The sequence below is a fragment of the Denticeps clupeoides genome, unplaced genomic scaffold (assembly GCF_900700375.1).
Source record: "Denticeps clupeoides unplaced genomic scaffold, fDenClu1.1, whole genome shotgun sequence".
Taxonomy (NCBI): domain Eukaryota; kingdom Metazoa; phylum Chordata; class Actinopteri; order Clupeiformes; family Denticipitidae; genus Denticeps; species Denticeps clupeoides.
This window is the reverse complement of record NW_021629874.1, coordinates 12,501-34,292: the sequence shown is the minus strand read 5'-3', so window position 1 is coordinate 34,292 and position 21,792 is coordinate 12,501. Positions and strand designations below refer to the sequence as shown.

Below are 21,792 nucleotides of genomic sequence, written 5' to 3'. Positions count from 1 at the left end.
CCAGCTGGATTGTGTCTCTGTAGAAGTTGGTGAGGGTGGTTAGGAGGAGGTGCACCTTCCTCCGCCGTAGCAGAAAGTGCAGAGCCTGCTGGGCTCATTCGGTTGTCTACTGCAATGTGAACTCCAAGGAATTTGGTGCTCTGATTGATCTCACTAATACATGAGGAAATTGTTGAAATTTCTGGAAATAAAAGAACTTTATACAGAAACAAATCCTTAAAAGTAGAAACTAATGTTAACATACAACTGTTTAATGAAGGAGGAATCATAAAAACTTTATTTTTTTATGGCACATTATGTACCAGGTGGAAAATTAATAACCACATGAAAAGTCAGAATGATTTTGTATTTTAGGTGCCTTTCAAAGGAAGCGTATTCTTTGAAAGACACATACGATCACCAATTGTACCTGAGACAAAACGAAAGTCTGCTGCTGTGAAAGTTCTATTGGAAGGAATCGTGGCGGTAGTGGCCTAGCGGCTAACACACTCGCCCATGAACCAGAGGACCCAGGTTCAGACCCCATTGTGTCCCTGAGCAGGACACTGAACCCTGAGTGTCCCCAGGGGGGGACGGTCCTTGTAACTACTGACTGTAAGTAAATGCTGGAAATGGAAATGTCGTTGGCTACAGCTCAGACTTGTTCATGTGTAGAGTCGGTCTTTAAATCAGGACGACTCGCATTTGCATCTCCAGCATGCACGGAAAGCCAAAGAATAACACTGTAAACCAACACAGGAGTCTCCGAGTCAAACGAGTTGCTACAAGCAGGAGAAGCACAAGAAGGTCCATCCAACATGCATGACAAGGCCATCATCGTAATATCTAGGTGGAGCATGCTCAGAACCTGCTCTCCTCCTGTCCTCCACCACCTCAATGAACATTTATCTTTAAAGCCCTAAATGGCCAGACTCCTTCCTACATATCTGACGAACTCCATAAGGAAACTTCAACCCAGGGCGTCTGGTCGTCCCTCGATAGTAGCACCGAAACCCCTTTTATTACTAGTTTTAACTTGTTATGGACTATTATCCTCACGTATTGCTCTTGGTTTTTGAAACTGCCTTATAAATAAATGTATTATTATTATCAACCTTGATGCACAAGGTGTTTGTTCACTCAAGGGACCCTGAAAGCACTCTACATTTACATTTCCAGCATTTACCAGACGCCCTTATCCAAGGCGACTTACAGTCAGTATTTACAGGGGCAGTCCCCCCCTGGAGACACTCAGGGTTAAGTCTCCTGCTTGGGGACACGTTGGTAGTGAGTGGGGTTCGAACCTGCTCTCAATTCAAATCCATATGAAGAGGACTTTGCCTGCTTTTACAGGGAAATGATTTTTCCGGCTTGATTTGACTGCAGCGAGGTCCATATAAATCCCACGGAGCGGAATGCCAGCAGCAGACATGCAGATGTTCCTGGGCGTCCTCCTGCTCTGCACACTGGCCGCCTGCCTCGTCAGCCGCAGGACGCACTTCTACGTGCCGTTCAGAATGACCTGGGCCGACGCCCTGCAGCACTGCAGGCAGAATTACCACGACCTGTCCGCCATCGAGAGCGCACAAGAGAACCAAATGGTGGCCAACGCGAGGGATGGAAACCCCCAATTCAGCTGGATCGGCCTGTACACCAGTCCCCTGGAGGACACCTGGCTGTGGTCCAGCGGGGAGAACTTCAACTATTCCTCCTGGAAGGAAGGCTGTCCTGAGTCCAACCTCAGCGGAAGTTGTGCGACTCTTTTTAAGTACAGATGGATGAACATCGACTGCGCTCTTCCCAACACCTTCTTCTGCTACCAGTGGCAGATGGAACTGGTCGTGGTGGCGGAGAACAAGACGTGGGAAGACGCGCTGGTCCACTGCAGGTCTCTCTACACCGACCTGGCCAGCCTGCTGACCGCGGCCGAGCTGACGCTGGCCAAGAGCCGGAGCGCGCCGGCCCAGGCGGCCCGAGTGTGGACCAGCCTGCGCTTCCTGGCCGGGGAGTGGCTCTGGGTGGACCAGGGGCCGGACCCCGGGGACGTGCCGCTGCCGCCGTGTCCCGCCCGGACCGACCGCTGCGGAGCCCGGAACCTGGCAGCCGGCGTCTGGGAGAGCCGGGACTGTCAGGAGCGGCTCAGCTTCATCTGCTACCGGAACAGCACGGAACGCGGCTCCAACAGGAAGCAGCTGAGTTCCACATCAGATTACAGATCAAACTAGAACCCTCTCATTCAGAAGTGAAATATTTAACGTATTTTAAAAAGTCAATTCAGAGAGCTGTAATTCTCACGAAGAATTTGTTTGTATTTTCACATGGCTTTTAATAAAGTGAGCGGTCACATAACATCACATTTTCCTATTTTATTAACACGTGACAATAACTGCTGTACAAACAGGGACAAATTAAAGCGTTTCCTCCACGTTTTTATTGCAAACATGAGATAAATCTGCAGAAGGAAGCAAAAAACCAGTTGCGTCAGTGAGGGCGAGCCGACTCGAACGTGGGATAAACGGGCGTCTCCACTCGTCCACATCGGAACATCAAATATCTGATGAACATAACGGAGCGCCTGACAGGAGAGCGGCGGCGATCCTGCTCGCCGGACTCGGTCACTTCCGCGCCGGCAGAATGTTGCATCTGCAGAAAGAAAAGCAGAAATGGTCCGAAGTCACCTGCTTCAAGGTTCTCTATAACGTAAAAGCACATAATTAATCCAAGAAATACATGTCAAGTAACAGGTAGTCCGAGGTGTCCCTACTAGAATCTACTAAAAAATTCCCAGGAAGATCTGAAATTCATCTGGATGTTGCTTAGACACACGGTAGCTGACCAAGCGGATGGAGACAGTATCACATTTCCAGTATTTACCAGACGCCCTTATCCAGAGCGTCTTGCAATCAGTAGTGACAGGGACAGTGGTGGCCTAGCAGGGGGCGGTGGTGGCCTTGCAGTTAAAGAAGTGGCCCCATAATCAGAAGGTTGCCGGTTTGAATCCTGATCCGCCAAGGTGCCACTGAGGTCCCGTCCCCACACACTGCTCCCCGGGCGCCTGTCATGGTGCCCACTGCTCACCAAGGGTGATTGTTAAATACAGAGGACACGTTTCACCGTGTCACCGTGTGCTGTGCTGCAGCATCTCACTCACTTTCAGTCAATCACTTCACTTTCAGTCATTTACATTTACAGCATTTACCAGACGCCCTTATCCAGAGCGACTAACAATCAGTAGTTACAGGGACAGTCCCCCCCTGGAGACATTCAGGGTTAAGTGTCCTGCTCAGGGACACAATGGTAGTAAGTGGGGTTTGAACCTGGGTCTTCTGGTTCATAGGCGAGTGTGTTACCCCATTAGGCTACTACCACCCGGTGTTAAGTGCTACCAGTCCCAGGGTTAAGTGTCTTGCTGAAGGACACAATGGTAGTAAGTGGGGTTTGAACGTGGGACTTTTGTTATCTTCAGGTTCAGAAGTGGGTGTCTAACTCATTAGGCTATTACTAGCCAACCGCACCATTCTATTTCCTGAAGACAGCGTCCTCTTCCAGCAGGACCATGTCCCCCGCTACACTGAAGAAATGGGCCAAGAACGTGAGTGAGTTTGAGGCGTCGACCTCAACCCAATCGAGCATCCGTAGGACGTGCAAGTCTGATCCATGGAACGGTATTGGACGAACTCACCCGAGAAGCCCTCTGCCCGACCACCTCTGAGGCACAAGGCTGAAGTGAACCCTCTGGCCGCTCCTCACCACCGCAACGCCCAGCGATTTCTGGCGGAGACGAAGGTTCACGTGACCGAGAGAACGGCGACTCTCTCACAGCCGAGATGCGATCGGTTCTTTACCCCTTCGCTGTGCTGGACCACCGACGCGATGTTCTGGAGATGCTGGAAGTTGCCGGCGTTGACTGAACCGAACTCGATTATTTCATCACCGGCTCGCAAACCCTGAGAGCGGAGAAGAAAAAAGGAGCGAGCGTAAAAATTGGGGCGAAGATCTACATCAGCATGGTGAATTCTACCACATGTAGTCATCTACATCACATCTACATCACATCTACATCAGCACGGTGAATTCTTCACATGTAGTCATCTACATCACATCTACATCACATCTACATCACATCTACAGCAGCACGGTGAATTCTACCACATGTAGTCATCTACATCACATCTACATCACATCTACATCAGCCCGGTAAATTCTACCACATGTAGTCATCTACATCACATCTACATCACATCTACATCACATCTACATCACATCTACATCAGCACGGTGAATTCTACCTCATGTAGTCATCTACATCACATCTACATCACATCTACATCACATCTACATCAGCACGGTGAATTCTACCACATGTAGTCATCTACATCACATCTACATCAGCACGGTGAATTCTACCTCATGTAGTCATCTACATCACATCTACATCACATCTACATCACATCTACATCAGCACGGTGAATTCTACCACATGTAGTTATCTACATCACATCTACATCACATCTACAGCAGCACGGTGAATTCTACCACATGTAGTCATCTACATCACATCTACATCACATCTACATCACATCTACATCAGCACGGTGAATTCTACCACATGTAGTCATCTACATCACATCTAGAGCAGCATGGTGAATTCTACTACATGTAGTCATCTACATCACATCTACATCAGCCCGGTAAATTCTACCACATGTAGTCATCTACATCACATCTACATCAGCACGGTGAATTCTACCTCATGTAGTCATCTACATCACATCTACATCACATCTACATCACATCTACATCAGCACGGTGAATTCTACCACATGTAGTCATCTACATCACATCTACAGCAGCACGGTAAATTCTACCACATGTAGTCATCTACATCACATCTACATCACATCTACATCACATCTACATCAGCACGGTGAATTCTACCACATGTAGTCATCTACATCACATCTACATCACATCTACATCACATCTACAGCAGCACGGTAAATTCTACCACATGTAGTCATCTACATCACATCTAGAGCAGCATGGTGAATTCTACTACATGTAGTCATCTACATCACATCTACATCAGCCCGGTAAATTCTACCACATGTAGTCATCTACATCACATCTACATCAGCACGGTGAATTCTACCACATGTAGTCATCTACATCACATCTACATCACATCTACAGCAGCCCGGTGAATTCTACCACATGTAGTCATCTACATCACATCTACATCACATCTACAGCAGCACGGTAAATTCTACCACATGTAGTCATCTACATCACATCTACATCACATCTACATCACATCTACATCAGCACGGTGAATTCTACCACATGTAGTCATCTACATCACATCTACATCACATCTACAGCAGCCCGGTGAATTCTACCACATGTAGTCATCTACATCACATCTACATCACATCTACATCACATCTACATCAGCACGGTGAATTCTACCACATGTAGTCATCTACATCACATCTAGAGCAGCATGGTGAATTCTACTACATGTAGTCATCTACATCACATCTACATCACATCTACAGCAGCACGGTGAATTCTACCACATGTAGTCATCTACATCACATCTACATCAGCACGGTGAATTCTACCACATGTAGTCATCTACATCACATCTACATCACATCTACAGCAGCCCGGTAAATTCTACCAGATGTAGTCATCTACATCACATCTACATCACATCTACATCAGCACGGTAAATTCTGCCACGTGGTCACGAGAAACGTTTCCAAACAGGCCTATGGGGCTTCGACATGCGTATAATTTTTCGTACAGCAATGTATGAGTTTTACCGTTATTCTAATTAGACGTTGAACGTGCCGCCATCCACTGAATATAATCTGAAACCGAGAACACCAAGTCCTCCAATATCTTAATATTACGCAAGATGATCAATACTTTTCCTGAGATACCTACTCAATGTGTTAAAAATTGATCGGTTATCATCCTTCGAATTTCGAAGTAATAAAACTGCAATTATTTAGAGAAAATGGGTTTCCGTGGAGACACGTATCTGATGACGAACCACAGTTTACGTGACATTAATATTGAAATATTTAATCTCCGGTCTGGCGTGTCCCGCGTCCCGTATTAAGACCAAACGATAATAAGCAGTAATTGGCACGGACCGCCTGGAAGGCCGGGGATCCCGGTGTGACCGCGTCGACATGCGCGAAGGGAGGCGGCAGGACGGCCTCCTGCTCCATGGGCTCCTGCCGTGGCCCCGCCCCCTCGGGCCCCGCCCGCTCCTGCGCGTGCAGCCGGTGCAGGGACTCCTCGATGCGCAGCATGATGGCCTTGTGGTCGTTCTGCAGACCTGGGGAGGCACACAGAGCAGAGACGGTTGGCGGTGGCGCCGGCCTCGCGGCGCCGTGCGGTGAGAGAGCGAGCGACTCGGGTGATCACAGGAGATGCTGTGCCGCGCCGTCCGTATCTGGTACAGGTCCACGTCCGCCCGGGGGTAGCCCTCCACGTCCACCAGAGCAGCGCTCATCCCCACGTCACCTTGCTGGGGACACAAGAGGGTCACGGTGACAACGCCGTTAAACATCTAGACTTTATCACCGAAAGGCATGAAAAACGAACTCTGCTCCGACCGGCCCGGTCACCAAATAACCAGTCCAGCGCCTGAAAGTTGAGTCGCGGCAACCGGACCCGTTCTTCAAGGTCAGGATGCTTCACTCTGATCCACAGAACTGACCACAGACGTACCCTCCAGGTCTGGACGTACCCTCCAGGTCTGCCACACCCCCCTCCTCCCGCGTTCGGTGGAGTCCGGCCCCCATCAAGCGGGTGGTTAACAGCGGCCAGGTTCAAACCCCACTCACTCCCATTTACATTTACAGCATTTACCAGACGCCCTTATACAAAGCCCTTATACTGTAAGTCAGCCCTTATACTGACTTACAGTCAGTAGTTACAGGGACAGTCCCCCCCTGGAGACACTCAGGGTTAAGTGTCCTGCTCAGGGACACGATGGTAGTAAGTGGGATTTGAACCTGGGTCTTCTGGTTCATAGGCGACTGTGTTACCCGCTAGGCTACCACCATTTATCTTCTCTGTGGACGCAGAATGAATCGTCTCGTTTCCATCTGCCGCGACTCAACTTCCAGACAACTTCACCTGGAGGACCGAGGACCTTCACGTCTCGGTAAAGTTCTACTCTGACGGCGCTTCTCACGTCTTCCAGCACGTCGTAATACGCCCGGATCTGCTCCTCGATCTCATCCTTCTTCTGGATGAGCTTCTGCACGTCCTCCACCTTCATCCCGGAGCCGCCGTCCGCCTTCTCCTCCGCAGTCATCTTCATGGCGCCTGTTGCCGGAAGTGACGCGGTCGCGCCGACCAATAGCGGTTCAGTAAACAAATGGCCCGTGACGTCACCCACCCGTTCTCCTGTCCAGACCTTCTTGGTGCAATTTAAAGGTCCCCTGTTATGAAAGTGTGACTTTGTGACATTATTGAACATTAATATGAGTTCCACTAGGCCATGTACGGTCCTATAGTAGAAATGGCGGTCGGTGTGAAGAGTATTTTGGTCGTTCTGCTTCACCGTTCAGAGAGCGGCAGCTCAGGCGGTCTGAGCTGGAATTTGTCCCCTTATGACGTCATAAGGGGGAAAGGTTACCTCCCCGTTTCGCAAGCTTTCCCCAGCCCTGCCCTAAAACATTATTTCCACCGACCGTCATGGCTTCCAAACGTGTGAATTATTGCAGTTGCTCTTGTTTGGATATAAAAGTGAGCAGAAATTAATTTTTTAGTCCTGTCCCACGAGACTCAGTCGGTTCCTGTCTGTAGCAAAGATTGTGGTTGGTGGACGGTGTTGATGACATCATTTATGCGAATGTCCCCTCAACTTCTACAGGCCACTCTCCTCCTCGTCCCGCCTCTCTCCTCCTCATTAGCATTTAAAGCTACAGACGGTGAAACGGTGCATCCTGGGAAATCTCACTGTGGGACTGGATCAAAGTGGCTGTAATTCTGCACCAAGAGACTTCAGATGCAGAATTAAGGGACCAACAAGACCGACATAGAAGCAAAATTCTTTGTAAAAAAAAAAGGATGCTGCTGTTACTTCGTCCAGAGACCGGTCTACACCGTTTCTTTTCTCTTACTGTGAACATAGTAGAAATCTGGACAATAAAAACAACAACCATGACAGTCTCTTAAATAGTCAAAATGCAGTTATGACATCGAAATATTGCAATTTTAAGACGTGAAATGCAACAAAACAGAATTTGAGCTTTTAAACGTGTTTAATAAAAGGAATGTGGCATGAATACACAGTGAATGGCTTTTTATATCGGGATAACTCTGAGGTACTGTGAGTTTGTACCCAGAACAACACTTCCCACCAGCAGGCACGAAGAGGAACGGCGTGTGAGCGCAACTCACGCTGCACTTGAACGTGTGTAAACCAGAACTCTGTTCAGTTAGTGCTCCTGGCGGCCAGCAACGCCGCGATAATCAGCACCGTCATCGACACGCCGCAGCGGCGACGGAAAGAACGTTAAATAACTTACAAACACATACACACTCATCTCAAATATATTACGCAGTTGGCAATTTTCTTCTTCCGTCGTGCGTCACGTGACCAGGAATGGACAAGGACATTTTAATGTAATGTATGAGAAATATATATAAATTACAAACGTATTCTGCACGGACAGAAATACTAGTATTCAGAACCTGTAGGAACGTTCCTACACAAACCATCAGCTCAACACTGGAATGTAGCGCGTCGCTCAGCCTCCTTCACTCGGAGCTCCTCCCCCCGGACGCCACCTCGTCCGCCCGGGTCTGCGTGGACTCCGCCCAGCTGCGCAGCTGCGCCTGCAGGGAGCGCGCCTGCTCCATCACGTGCTCCTGCCGCCTCCTGAGCTCCTCCAGCTGCTGGCGCACCTGCTGCGCCTGGCCGAGGGCGCCGGTGGCCCCGCCCCCCCTGCATGAAGCCGCGGAACTCGTCGGGGCTCAGGCCCAGCGCCGCGGCGTCCAGCTTCTCGATGAAGGCCACCGCGCACGACTGCGGGAGGACAGCATGGACAGGGGACGTAGTACGGGAACCCGCCGCGGCCGCCCCGCCTCCGCCTCACCAGGTTCGTGAAAGTAGTAGCCGGTCCTCCCCGGTCCGCAGGGCGTGCGGCAGGCCGAAGCGCGCCACGTACTGCATGTTGGAGTGCAGGCGCGGCGGGTTGGCGCACAGGACCACGTAGATGAGCGCGGACAGGAAGTCGTCCGCGCAGGCCGGCTCGGATTTACAGCTGCCCACCGCCTGGAAGATGTTCCGGCTGCACTTGGAGACGCAGCACAGCTTGTCCTGAGGGGCACGTTTGGCATCCATCTCGATAATCGCTGCAGAGCGAAGGTGTTCAGATTTTAAAAAACGGTAACACACTCGCCTCTACATTTACATCTCCAGCATTTACCAGACGCCCTTATCCAGTAGTTACAGGGACGGTCCCCCCCTGGGGACACTCAGGGTTAAGTGTCTTGCTCAGGGACATGATGGTAGTAACCTAGTGGGTAACACACTTGCCTATGAACCACAAGACTACAGAGTCACAGGTTCAAATCCCACTTACTACCATTGTGTCCCTGAGCAAGACACTTAACCCTAAGTTGCTCCAGGGGGACTGTCCCCTGAAACTACTGATTGTAAGTCGCTCTGGATAAGAGCGTCTGATAAATGCCATAAATGTAAATGTAGTAAGTGGGGTTTGAACCTGGGGCTTCTGGTTCATAGGTGAGTGTGTTACCCGCTAGGCTACTACCACCCCATGAACATGAACTACGAACCAGGAGACCCAGGTTCAAACCCCACTTACTACCATTGTGTCCATGAGCAAGACACTTAACCCTGAGTGTCCCCAGGGGGGGACTGTCCCTGTAATTACTGACTGTAAGTTGCTCTGGATAAGGGCGTCTGGTAAATAATGTTGCTGAACTCTCATCATCCACTCATGTTAATGAGCGTCTCATAAAACGATGACGACGATAATGAACAAACTCGACATGACGGTAAAAAGAGAGAGAGAGGAAAGAGAAAAAAAAAAAAAAAAAAAAAAAAAAAAAACACAGATTCATCAAACGTCCACTTCCTCCTCATACAACAAACACGTTCCTGGTGCTGGATTCTTCTAAATAAGCACCACAGAGTTGGGCGTCCAGACCTTCCACCAGTGCTGGGTATTTATTAGCTCCACCTACAGTAGCGTTGATGGCGTTACGGACGGTTACCGGTGATGGCGGGCAGGTAAGGGTCAGCGTCCTCGGGTCCTCGGTCGGTGAACGGCACGCGCAGCATCTGAGGGGTCACCCATTTCAGAGACCTGGCGAAGCCACAATGGCGGCGGTTGAAAGAACGGGTGTGGCACGTCGCGAGAACGTCTTAAGTCGGTCTGTGTGGAACTCACCGAATTCTCCTCTGCAGGGCAAGATCCTTCTGCTCGTCGTCACAGCTGTCGTGGCAGAAGACCCACTTGTGCAGGCGCGTCATGACCAGCTTCTCCATGTGCTCCATCATCTGCTCCACCTGCTCTTCAGGCATGCCTACAGGAGAAGGACAGCTTGCTTCTCAGCTAGCTTGAAGTCTTTCAGGCTCGTGGTCACGTAGAACGAATTGGATTATTCAACGATGGGCTGTTCTCTCTGCTGCAATCAGGGAAGTCCAACACAGAGAGGATGAGGAGGAGCTTCTTCCCGCAGGTTATACGAGCCCTCAACAACCACAACACTACATAGAACTCCAATACACTCCAGCACTTTCACGCTCAACCACTCTGGACTTTTTTTTTTTTTTTTTATACAGTGACTTTCACTCATTTGCACACCTTCACCCTACCTGTTACACATATTTTATGTTAAAGACGTAAAAGTGTAATATTTGGTTATGTTTGCAATATTTGCATATTGGTTCATTGTATACTTGCAGCATTTGCAATATTGTGGTCTGTAGCAGCCGCTACTGCATATCATACCGTGTACGACTATGTATGTGACATAAAATTTGAATTTAAGGACTCTGTTATCAGTCCAATTTCAGCGGTATCGAATTTCGGATTGAAAATTGTAATGCTGTGACATTTCTGAAGTGAAAGTGACGTAATTGTCACTTGTGATCCACAGCGGCGCAGCACACGGTGACACGTGTCCTCTGTATTTAACCGTCACCCTTGGTGAGCAGTGGGCACCATGACAGATCGGGATTCGAACCGGCAACCCTCTGATTAAGGTGCCACTTACTGAACCGCTAGGCCCCCACCGGCCCTCAGAACGGGAACGGAACCCGGGCCTCCCGCGTGGCAGGAGAGAATCCTACCACCGAACCACCCGCGATACTCACTGTTGAAGTGCGCGGCGATGTTCTGGTAGAACTCCTGCACCAGGTCGGACTGCTTCTCCACCGCGAGGGCCTGCGGACGGGGGACAACGTGAACCGAGGCGCCGCGGCCGGCAGACCCGAGGCGGCGTGGGGACGGCTTACGTGGTACGCCTCCATGGTGTTGAGGAAGGCGGTGCAGCGGGACTGCAGCCGCTGGGAGGCGGGGCTGCGCAGCAGCTTGAGGAAGGCGGTGAAGTCTCCCGGCTTGCAGCGCCTCGAACGCCTTCAGCGCCTCCGCCTGCGACAGCGGCGCGTCTGGAAGAGCCAGAAGGCGGGTCAGGCGGCCAGAGGCTTCCGTCTGAGAGCTGGCTAGTAGTGTGTTGGTATAAGATGGATTTGAACCCGATGCGAGCAGCTACCGGGAGCCGGTGGGGAGAGGTGAGAGGCGGGACGTGGGTGTGTTTCGGCTGCTACGTTTTGGACCATCGGGAGGGGTTTTATGGTGACTGAAGAAGCTCCAGAAGCACCCAGTTACAATAGGTGAAGTGAAGTGATTGTCACATGTGATACACAGCAGCACAGCAGACGGTGCACACAGTGAAATTTGTCCTCTGCATTTAACCATCACCCTGAGTGAGCAGTGGGCGGCCATGACAAGCGCCCGGGGAGCAGTGTGTGGCACTTCAGTGGCACCTCGGCAGATCGGGATTCGAACCGGCAACCTTCTGTTTACGGGGCCGCTTCCTTAACCGCCAGGCCACCGCTGCCCCGTGATATAGGCTGGTAGTGGCCTAGCGGGTAACACACTCGCCTATGAACCAGAAGACCCAGGTTCAAACCCCACTTACTACCATCGTGTCCCTGAGCAAGACACTTAACCCTGAGTGTCTCCGGGGGGGGAGACAAACTACTCACCTGGGCCTTTAGGAGGCGTGGCCTCCCCCAAGAAGAGCTTCCTTATCGTGCTGGACCTCCGGCTCTTCTCCTCGCTCTTCTTCTCCTTTGAGACGCTGGGCGGCGCGGCTGCGTCACTACGGGGGGGGAAACGCACGCTGCTGACGCGGGGTCCCCCGAACAAAATGGCCGAGAGCATGTCGTCCGCTTCTTACCCACAATCCTGTTCACCAACGTCAGCCTGGCACGTTCTGTCCCGCCAGCACTTGGAGCAGTGGCCCTGCCAGGCGGCGTTGCCATAGAAACCGCAGCCATTCTTGCACAGGAGCTCGGCCTGCGTGATGTGAATCGCTCGCCGGTGCTCCGCCCACATCATCCACGCCCTCGAGAGCTGCGTCAACCGAAACAACAACCTGATTTAAACTCAAAAAAAACTTTTTACAAATTTAACTACATTTTTTGTAACCCTGCAGGATCATATGGCAAAATCTCTTTCAAGGTTCCCTGACATGGAAATTTGACTTTGTGAGATGATTGAACATTAATACGAGTTCCTCCAGCCTGTCTGTGGTCCTGGAGTGGCTAGAAATGGCGGTCGGTGTAAAGAGTCGGTTTAAAATGAAGCCGTGGGAGATCTGAGGGAAACCAGCCCAAGAGTGAAGCTCCACACCAGACACGGTTTAAAATGAAGCCGTGGGAGATCTGAAGCTCCACACCGGACATGGTTTAAAATGAAGCTGTGGGAGATCTGAAGCTCCACACCGGACATGGTTTAAAATGAAGCTGTGGGAGATCTGAAGCTCCACACCGGACATGGTTTAAAATGAAGCTGTGGGAGATCTGAGGGAAACCAGCCCAAGAGTGAAGCTCCACACCGGATACGGTTTAAAATGAAGCCGTGGGAGATCTGAAGCTCCACACCGGACATGGTTTAAAATGAAGCTGTGGGAGATCTGAGGGAAACCAGCCCAAGAGTGAAGCTCCACGCCAGACACGGTTTAAAATGAAGCTGTGGGAGATCTGAGGGAAACCAGCCCAAGAGTGAAGCTCCACGCCAGACACGGTTTAAAATGAAGCCGTGGGAGATCTGAAGCTCCACACCGGACATGGTTTAAAATGAAGCTGTGGGAGATCTGAAGCTCCACACTGGACACGGTTTAAAATGAAGCTGTGGGAGATCTGAGGGAAACCAGCCCAAGAGTGAAGCTCCACGCCAGACACGGTTTAAAATGAAGCTGTGGGAGATCTGAGGGAAACCAGCCCGACAGTGAAGCTCCACACCGGACAGTTTCCGTAGGATCCCGGAACACGGAAAACAGGTAAAAAAATTTAACAATTATTCTCATCGCAGCAGCACGATCAAGACCAACTGCCTACGCCTACAAAAATTCTGCTTTAAGAGGGAAAAAGCAGCTTTTAACCTCTGAAGGAGGAGAAGAAGAAATGAAAAGCGCTACTGCTCACCGCTCTCTGCGCGGATTGCGCCTGGATTTAAACCGGAAGTGACGCAGCCCTTCTTCTGAACGTGTCTGCTGCGTTTATTATTATTATTTTTGTTATTTTTGAAAACCCTTTTTTTTATAATGATAAAAGACTAAACTTGTCCTAATATCCTAATCCTGGTTTAAAATCGAAAATGAAAAGTACGCACGTACATTTCATTTATGTAGTCCGATTCACCACAGTAAGGTCAAATCGAATTAAATTAAATTAAATTTAATTAATAAAAGGCACCGAGTAATACTTTCAACTGGAGGTGGTCGCTCTGGATAAGGGCGTCTGCCAAATGCCTTAAATGTAAATATAAAAATTTAAACTGCCAGACGTGGGTAGTAACAAGTTACATTAACTTGATCAGCTTTAAGAAAAATATTTACTTCTAAGAGTAAATTTACAACGCGATACTTTTTACATGAGTACATTTCTGAATAAGAAACTTTGAACGCTTTATTTTTGCCAGACGCTGAAGGATTCACGTGACATCGTTCCACCAATCAGACGTAGCAGCCATAATCACATGACACCGTTCCACCAATCAGACGTAGCCATGCCGCATACACGCCGGGGACCAGAGTGGCTGAATCGTCACACAGGAGCGACATGGAATAAAAATGGTAGATGCGACTCCAGATGTCTACAGTATAAAAAGTTTACAGAAGCACAGTCGCACTTTTACACATTTTTTAAAAAGCTTTTTGTTAAATGATGTAATGAGTTAAAAATAGACCGCTATACATTTTCTCTATAGGAGGGACGCCGTTTTGAGTTTTCGTTTAGCTGTTTTAACTTTAACATGCAATGCACGTTTTAACCCATGAGGGGTAAAAAAAAAGACCCAAATACAAAATAATCTATATTTTAAAAAATGATATAAATAAAAAAAAGTTTTCCAGAAGATGGCGACAGAGACCCCTAAATATATCCAACTTTACTTTTTAATGGATAAACAGGGCATTTGTATGAAAGTCGCCTCCACTCGCGGAGCAGCAGTCTTCATGCACTCTGAAAAGGGACATTTAATTATTCATGCAGTACAGGCCAAAAGTCTGGACACCTTCTCATTCAATGTGTTTTCTTTATTTTCATGACCATTTACGTTGGTAGATTCTCACTGAAGGCATCAGAACTATGAATGAACACATGTGGAGTTATGTACTTAACAAAAAGTGGAGACCTGACCTCCACAGTCACCGGACCTGAACCCAATCCAGATGGTTTGGGGTGAGCTGGACCAACAAGTGCTAAACACCTCTGGGAACTCCTTCAAGACTGTTGGAGAAGCATTTCAGGTGACGACCTCTTGAAGCTCATCGAGAGAATGCCAAGAGTGTGTAAAGCAGTAACCAGAGCAAAGAAACTAGAATATAAAACATGTTTTCACTTATTTCACCTTTTTTTGTTAAGTACAGAACTCCACATGTGTTCATTCATAGTTTTGATGCCTCCAGTGAGAATATACCAACGTAAATGGTCATGAAAATAAAGAAAACACACTGAATGAGAAGGTGTGGCCCGACTTTTGGCCTCTACTATATATATTTCTATCTGAATACATAGTTTGTCAAAAATAAACGAGATGTTACAATCAAACAGTAATCCTATCACTAAAAATACTTTTGTACTCGTACTTGAGTAATTGTTTTATTATAATTTTATTCTAGCCGCCTCTGGTTATTACTTGTGATGCTGATCTTATGATTTGTCGCGTCTCGACGTGACCGAGGACCAGGCGACGCTTGAGAGGGGCGGGTCTCCGGCGGGGAGAACCAATAGGAGCGCAGCGCCGACTCCTCCCGGCCAATAGGACGCGTCCTCGCCCTCGGAGCTCGACGTCGTGTTTATCGGCCGCGGCAGAGACGGGAAAGTTCGGGAAGTTCGCCGGACCGCTTCTCTGGACCTCCGGCCGCATCTCCACCCTCCCTCCGCGACTAAGACAGCACGTTTGGCGACATGAGCTTCTTATTGTGAGTGTCCTTGTCGACTTGTTCTGGGCTGTGAGTTTAGCTGACAATAGAGATAACCTTCTAGCCTCCGTTTCCGGGTTTTGTCGGCGCAGAAGAAGCGGAAGCGAAGTTTCTTCCCCAACTTCCTGGGCCCCGTACTTCCCCACGTACTTCCTGCTGCCAGTAAAGAGGCATGAAAACGGGTTAAAAACGCACTTTTCGTCAGGCAGGCTGTAAAAGAGGCGCCTGCAGTGGCGGGAGAGTTTAAAGCATCACTTCCCAGTTTCCTGGGCCCCGTACTTCCCCACGTACTTCCCCACGTACTTCCTGCTGCCAGTAAAGAGGCATGAAGCCGCAGTCGGGGTTAAAAAACGCACTTTTCATCATGCAGGCTGTAAAAGATGAAAGCTTCCTTTCCCGGTTTCCCACATTTAACAGCGTTTACCAGACGCCCTTATCCAGAGCGACTTACAGTCAGTAGTTACAGGGACAGTCCCCCCCTGGAGACACTCAGGGTTAAGTGTCCTGCTCAGGGACACGATGGTAGTAAGTGGGGTTCGAACCCGTTACCCGCCAGGCTACTGCCACCCCCTCGTGGGACCGATGCAGGAAGACGCTGTAGAAGCGCGTGTAGAGCAGGCCGTGGTCTAACTCTTGTCACCCGCTCCTTTCCAGCGGCAGCCGCTCATCGAAGACGTTCAAGCCCAAGAAGAACATCCCGGAGGGTTCCCACCAGTACGAGCTGCTGAAGCACGCCGAGGCCACGCTGGGCAGCGGCAACCTGCGGCAGGCGGTGATGCTGCCGGAGGGCGAGGACCTGAACGAGTGGATCGCCGTCAACAGTGAGTGGCGGCGCCAGCGTGGACGGGACTCGTCTTCCTCTCACTCATTGTGTGTGTGTGTGTGTGTGTTCCAGCGGTGGACTTCTTTAACCAGATCAACATGCTGTATGGCACCATCACGGAATTCTGCACGGAGACCAGCTGCCAGGTGATGTCCGCCGGGCCCAGGTGAGACGCAATTCGTACTCACTTCCCTCGCCGTCATCAGGGCGGGGCAGCTGGTCCGCGGTTCATGCTTCTCTTGTGTCTCGGATCTGGTGGTAGTGGCCCAGTGGGTTTTGGTGTTCAAGATCCAAGATGGGTTTATTGTCAGTACGACAGTGTACACCGTTTACCGTGTGTAGAAATACTGTTTTGCACAACCCCCCCCCCCCCCCCCCCCCCCCCCCATAGTGCAATCATAAAATAACAATATATACGTAAATACACACTAAACTATACTAACTAAAACTGGCCAGTGGTGGCCTAGCGGTTAAGGAAGCAGAAGGTTGCCGATCCGCCAAGGTGCCACTGAGCAAAGCACCGTCCCCACACACTGCTCCCCGGGCGCCTGTCATGGTGCCCACTGCTCACTTAGGGTGATGGTTAAATGCAGAGGACAAATTTTGTTGTGTCACCGTGTGCTGTGCTGCTGTGTATCACAATGACAATCACGTCACTTTCACTTTCTAAATGAACTGAGATGTGCATTAAGGCTGGAAGTGTAGATTTGTTGAGTTTAACAGTGTTCTGGTGATGGCTCCTGTCCTGTCCATCTCCTGTCCATCTGCTGATGGCTCCAGTCCTGTAGTAGTGAAGCAAACCAGCCTCTGCGCTTTTATTTTGAAACATTTGGGCCCAACTGTACGGTTTCTTCTTCCAAAGCGCGACTCTTGAGAGTTGGTTCTGTAGTAGGAGTCTTCAGATCCTCACCGGTCGGTTCTGAGCGTGAAGATGTTCCTTCTGTGGTCTACTCGCCATGTAGATTTTGCTGATCAGTAAATGCCCGGATGTTTTACTGTCCTCCTGCAGGTACGAGTATCACTGGGCTGATGGCACCAATATTAAAAAGCCGATTAAATGCTCCGCCCCCAAGTACATCGATTACCTGATGACCTGGGTGCAGGACCAGCTGGACGATGAGACCCTCTTCCCATCCAAGATCGGTCAGCTGACTTCTGCTCTCCTTCTAGTTGAGAGTGTGTGTGTGTGTGTGTGTGTGTGAGAGAGAACTTCCTCTCGCTTGCGGAAGTCCTGGATCCAGTTACGGCGCTCTGCTCGGGTTCCGCGCCGAACGATGAGCGGGCCGCTGCGTGTGTGTCTGTGGTCTGAATGGGGAACGTGGGAGAAAAATGGTCACGACGGCGTAGTAACAGGCAGCCGATCCGCCTCCAGGTGTCCCGTTCCCTAAGAACTTCATGTCGGTGGCGAAGACCATCCTGAAGCGGCTGTTCCGCGTTTACGCTCACATCTACCACCAGCATTTCGACTCGGTCATACAGCTGCAGGAGGAGGCGCATCTCAACACGTCCTTCAAACACTTCATCTTCTTTGTGCAGGTGAGAGCCTGCCCGTCTGTGAGGGGTTAAACCATTCTGTTTTAATCCGTGAGATCAGGCATGGGAGTGGTGGGCCGCGCCCGCTACTAGATGATCGGGCCTTGAATTCAATCTCTCCTTTCCTCATAGGAGTTTGGCCTGATTGATCGCAGGGAACTGGCGCCGTTGCAGGAGCTTATCGAGAAGCTGGGGACCAAGGACCGATAAAAGGTCCCCCCGTCTCGCTCAGTTCATCATGAAAAGGCGACGTATGGCAGAAATAGACGACGAAAGTCCGTAAACCGATCCACTTGGGACATGCTGAAGCTTCCCGGCTGTAGTTTTTACTCTTTACTCTACAACCAGCTTAAAGTATATCACAAACTTGACTTTATCGAGTATTTTATTCTGTAACTTGTTTTTTTTTGCATTATGTGTTATTTGTTATTGCTGTGACCTTTTTTCTAACAACCTATGTTTGCTGCGTACAGGATCAGCCTTCAATTGAGTATTTTTAGTGTTATCAGACTAATCGTTTTTAATAAGCCATCACAAAAATACTTTTTTAGCTTTTTATTTTAAAGCTAGCAACTATTTTGGTTTTACTTGTGAAGAATTAGCAGATTTTTAATGTTCCTGAATGCTGAAAATGTGGAATTCTCATTGAACGTCTTGTGCTGGCACACAATTAAATGTATAAAAAATATATTACTGTCGTCTGTCTATGGAGTTCTTTTATGAGTTTGGTTTGGTTAAAAAAAAAAAAAAAAACACACCAGGCATCAGCGTGTCCAGAAGTGAGATCAATTTCAGGCAGAACAAGGAACCGCAACATTACCAAACTTAAAATGAGCCAGATTGGTAGAAAGAGGCTTTTATTTTGAAGCTCCGCCCCTCCCGCCGGGACTTTTATTCTGAAACCTCGGGCGCAGCATGGCTGTCAACGGCTTCAGGAAGCTGCCATCTCTCGCCTCCGCGGCCCGATCCGTCTTACGGTGTGCCCGGCCCTCGGCGGCGAGGGCCGGGCACACCGCGTCGGCGGAGGGGAAGGTGGCGGGCACCGGACAGCTCAAAAGGGTTTCCGTCGAGGGCAACATCGGTGAGCCGCCCGCTCTGGGGGAAATGGAGGCGGGTCGCGCATGCGCCGGACTGCTTACGGTTATGCAAATGAGGCCGTGACGTAACAGAAGGATGCTGTACTGTAAACGTGATTTTCTTTGTAATAATGCGAATATGAGGCTGGTGGGTGGCGATGAGGGACCCTGTTGGAGCTTCATGTCTGTCCTGCAGCCGTAGGGAAGTCCACCTTCGCCCGGCTACTGCAGGACGCCGCCCGGGGATGGGAGGTGGTTCCTGAGCCGGTCAGCAAGTGGCAGAACGTGGTGGCCGACGATGCGCAGGTAGATATTGTCCCAGGAGACCGACCTCGGGCCTGACTGTAGCCAGCATGGACTTTACACGACCTTAGAAGGCATCTAAAACTGCTCTTCACACTTTATGAGGCTTTCAGTTAATTCAATTCCGAAAACTTCTCATGAAAATATGACCATTTTTGAATTTCTTGTCCTTTGAGCAGTCAGACATTTGTGAAAGTTAATCAGTAGGAGAGGTGGGATTATTTAAATTCCCAGTTCGATGGCCTTGGCGCGCAGTCGCCGGTGAGCAACCTGCTGCAGCTGATGTACGAGGACCCGGCGCGCTGGGCCTACACCTTCCAGACGTTCTCCTGCACCAGCCGGCTGAGCACCCAGCTGCGGCCGCCGCCGCCGGGCCGCTCCCCGCCCGTCCGGGTGTACGAGCGCTCGGTCTACAGCGACAGGTGAGAGAGGTCGGGTGGGGGTCGCGACCTCGCGGGACACCCGTCCTGACGGCATGTGTCCTGCTGCAGGTACATCTTCGCCCTGACCATGTTCGAGCTGGGCTTCATTAATGCGGCGGAGTGGGCCGTCTACCAGAACTGGCACTCCTTCCTGGTGGAGCAGTTTGGTCCCCGGGTGCAGCTGGAGGGCATCATTTACCTCAGGGCACCACCCGAGGTCTTGTCAAAAACCACCAAAACCATTTCAGCTCGGGGGAGACCCCAAAAAGCCAGAGATCAAGTCTGTGTGTGTGTGTGTGTGTGTGTGTGTTGCAGATTTGCATGAAACGGCTGCATAAACGTGGGAGGAAGGAAGAAAAAGACATAGACCTGGCGTACCTCCAGAAACTACACGCTCAGCATGAGAAGTGGCTGAAGGACCGCAAAACCAGGTGAGTGAGGGTGTGAGTGCGTGCATGCGTGTGTTTGAGTGTGTGAGCGTGCGTGAGTGTTTGAGGGACTGTGCGAGTGCGTGTGTGTTTGAGTGCGTGTGTGTTTGAGTGCGTGTGTGTTTGAATGAGTGAGAGGGCGTGTGAGTGAGTGAGTGAATGTTTGAGTGTGTGTGTTTGAGTGAGTGTGCATGCGAGAGCGAGTGTGTGCGTGTTTGAGTGAGTGAGTGAGTGTAAGAGTGCGTGTTTTCAGTGAGAGTGCATGTGAGTGTGTGTTTGCGTGTGCGAGTGAGTGTGCGTGTTTGAGTGAGTGAGTGTGCATGTGAGAGTGAGTGATTGTTTGTGCGTGAGTGCATGCGAGAGTGTGTGTGTGTGTGTGTGAGTGAGTGAGAGGGTGAGTGAGTGCATGCGAGAGTGTGTGTGAGTGTGTTTGTGTGTGAGTGAGAGGGCGTGTGAGTGTGAGTGAGAGAGTGCATGCGAGAGTGTGTGTGTGTGTTTGAGTGAGTGTGTGTGTGTGTGTGAGTGAGAGGGCGTGTGAGTGAGTGAGTGTGCATGTGAGAGTGAGTGAGTGTTTGTGCGTGAGTGCATGCGAGAGTGTGTGTGTGTGTGTGTGAGTGAGTGAGAGGGCGTGTGAGTGAGTGAGTGCATGCGAGAGTGTGTGTGTGTGTGTGTGTGTGTGTGTGTGTGAGTGAGAGGGCGTGTGAGTGTGTGTGAGTGAGTCAGTGCATGCGAGAGTGGTGTGTGTGTGTGTGTTTGAGTGAGTGTGTGTGTGTGTGTGGGTGAGTGAGAGGGCGTGTGAGTGAGTGCATGCGAGAGTGTGTGAGTGTTTGTGCGTGAGTGCATGCGAGAGTGTGTGTGTGTGTGTGTGTGTGTGTGTGAGTGAGTGAGAGGGCGTGTGAGTGAGTGAGTGCATGCGAGAGTGTGTGTGTGTTTGAGTGAGTGTGTGTGTGTGTGTGTGTGTGAGTGAGAGGGCGTGTGAGTGTGAGTGAGTGAGTGAGTGCATGCGAGAGTGTGTGTGTGTGTGTGTGTGAGTGAGTGAGAGGGCGTGTGAGTGAGTGAGTGCATGCGAGAGTGTGTGTGTGTGTGTGTGTGAGTGAGAGGGCGTGTGAGTGTGCATGTGAGAGGCCATGTTTGAGTGTGTGTGTGTGTGTGTGAGTGAGAGGGCGTGTGAGTGAGTGCATGTGAGAGTGTGAGTGTGTGTGTGTGTGTGAGTGAGAGGGCGTGTGAGTGTGAGTGAGTGAGTGCATGCGAGAGTGTGTGTGTTTGAGTGAGTGTGTGTGTGTGTGAGTGAGAGGGCGTGTGAGTGAGTGCATGCGAGAGTGTGTGTGCGTGTTTGAGTGAGTGAGTGTGCATGTGAGAGGCCATGTTTGAGTGTGTGTGTGTGTGTGTGTGAGTGAGAGGGCGTGTGAGTGAGTGCATGTGAGAGTGTGAGTGTGTGTGTGTGTGTGAGTGAGAGGGCGTGTGAGTGTGAGTGAGTGAGTGCATGCGAGAGTGTGTGTGTTTGAGTGAGTGTG

General features: G+C 50.2%; 3 protein-coding genes and 1 pseudogene across 4 annotated transcripts in view; 2 read left to right on the top strand and 2 right to left on the bottom strand.

Moving 5' to 3' along the window:
- Nucleotides 1-2,330: 2,330 nt before the first annotated feature.
- On the bottom strand, nt 2,331-7,353 carry LOC114776341 (26S proteasome non-ATPase regulatory subunit 9-like). Its single transcript, XM_028966764.1, has 6 exons — nt 7,196-7,353; nt 6,421-6,523; nt 6,144-6,331; nt 3,825-3,926; nt 3,662-3,750; nt 2,331-2,622 (listed from the first exon to the last, which is right to left on the bottom strand). Exons 1-6 carry the CDS (start codon nt 7,322-7,324, stop codon nt 2,595-2,597), a joined length of 639 nt encoding a protein of 212 aa, XP_028822597.1. The 5' UTR covers nt 7,325-7,353; the 3' UTR covers nt 2,331-2,594.
- A 1,416-nt stretch (nt 7,354-8,769) lies between these two features.
- LOC114776344 (rab5 GDP/GTP exchange factor-like) lies at nt 8,770-13,736 on the bottom strand (annotated as a pseudogene).
- Nucleotides 13,737-15,553: 1,817 nt separating this feature from the next.
- On the top strand, nt 15,554-18,739 carry LOC114776340 (MOB kinase activator 1A). Its single transcript, XM_028966763.1, has 6 exons — nt 15,554-15,693; nt 16,348-16,514; nt 16,589-16,682; nt 17,526-17,659; nt 17,889-18,052; nt 18,182-18,739. Exons 1-6 carry the CDS (start codon nt 15,680-15,682, stop codon nt 18,257-18,259), a joined length of 651 nt encoding a protein of 216 aa, XP_028822596.1. The 5' UTR covers nt 15,554-15,679; the 3' UTR covers nt 18,260-18,739.
- Nucleotides 18,740-18,994: 255 nt separating this feature from the next.
- Nucleotides 18,995-21,792, top strand: part of LOC114776339 (deoxyguanosine kinase, mitochondrial-like) — a 7,107-nt gene continuing 4,309 nt past the window's right edge. For both annotated transcript variants that reach the window (XM_028966762.1, XM_028966761.1), the window contains exons 1-5: nt 18,995-19,232; nt 19,322-19,431; nt 19,663-19,850; nt 19,920-20,067; nt 20,166-20,281. In XM_028966762.1, the coding sequence (XP_028822595.1) occupies nt 19,223-19,232; nt 19,322-19,431; nt 19,663-19,850; nt 19,920-20,067; nt 20,166-20,281 (572 nt within the window). In that variant the 5' untranslated portion in view covers nt 18,995-19,222. The remainder of the gene's footprint in view (nt 19,233-19,321; nt 19,432-19,662; nt 19,851-19,919; nt 20,068-20,165; nt 20,282-21,792) is intronic.

Coding starts and splice junctions, on each gene's coding strand:
- LOC114776341 (XM_028966764.1), bottom strand. CDS start 7,324: ATGAAGATGACTGCGGAGGAGAAGGCGGACGGCGGCTCCGGGATGAAG. Junction 6,332..6,420: donor GGCGCGGCACAGCATCTCCT/GTGATCACCCGA, acceptor GTGCCTCCCCAG/GTCTGCAGAACGACCACAAG. Junction 3,751..3,824: donor TGGTCCAGCACAGCGAAGGG/GTAAAGAACCGA, acceptor CGTCTCCGCCAG/AAATCGCTGGGCGTTGCGGT.
- LOC114776340 (XM_028966763.1), top strand. Junction 17,660..17,888: donor CCTCTTCCCATCCAAGATCG/GTCAGCTGACTT, acceptor ATCCGCCTCCAG/GTGTCCCGTTCCCTAAGAAC. Junction 18,053..18,181: donor ACTTCATCTTCTTTGTGCAG/GTGAGAGCCTGC, acceptor CTTTCCTCATAG/GAGTTTGGCCTGATTGATCG.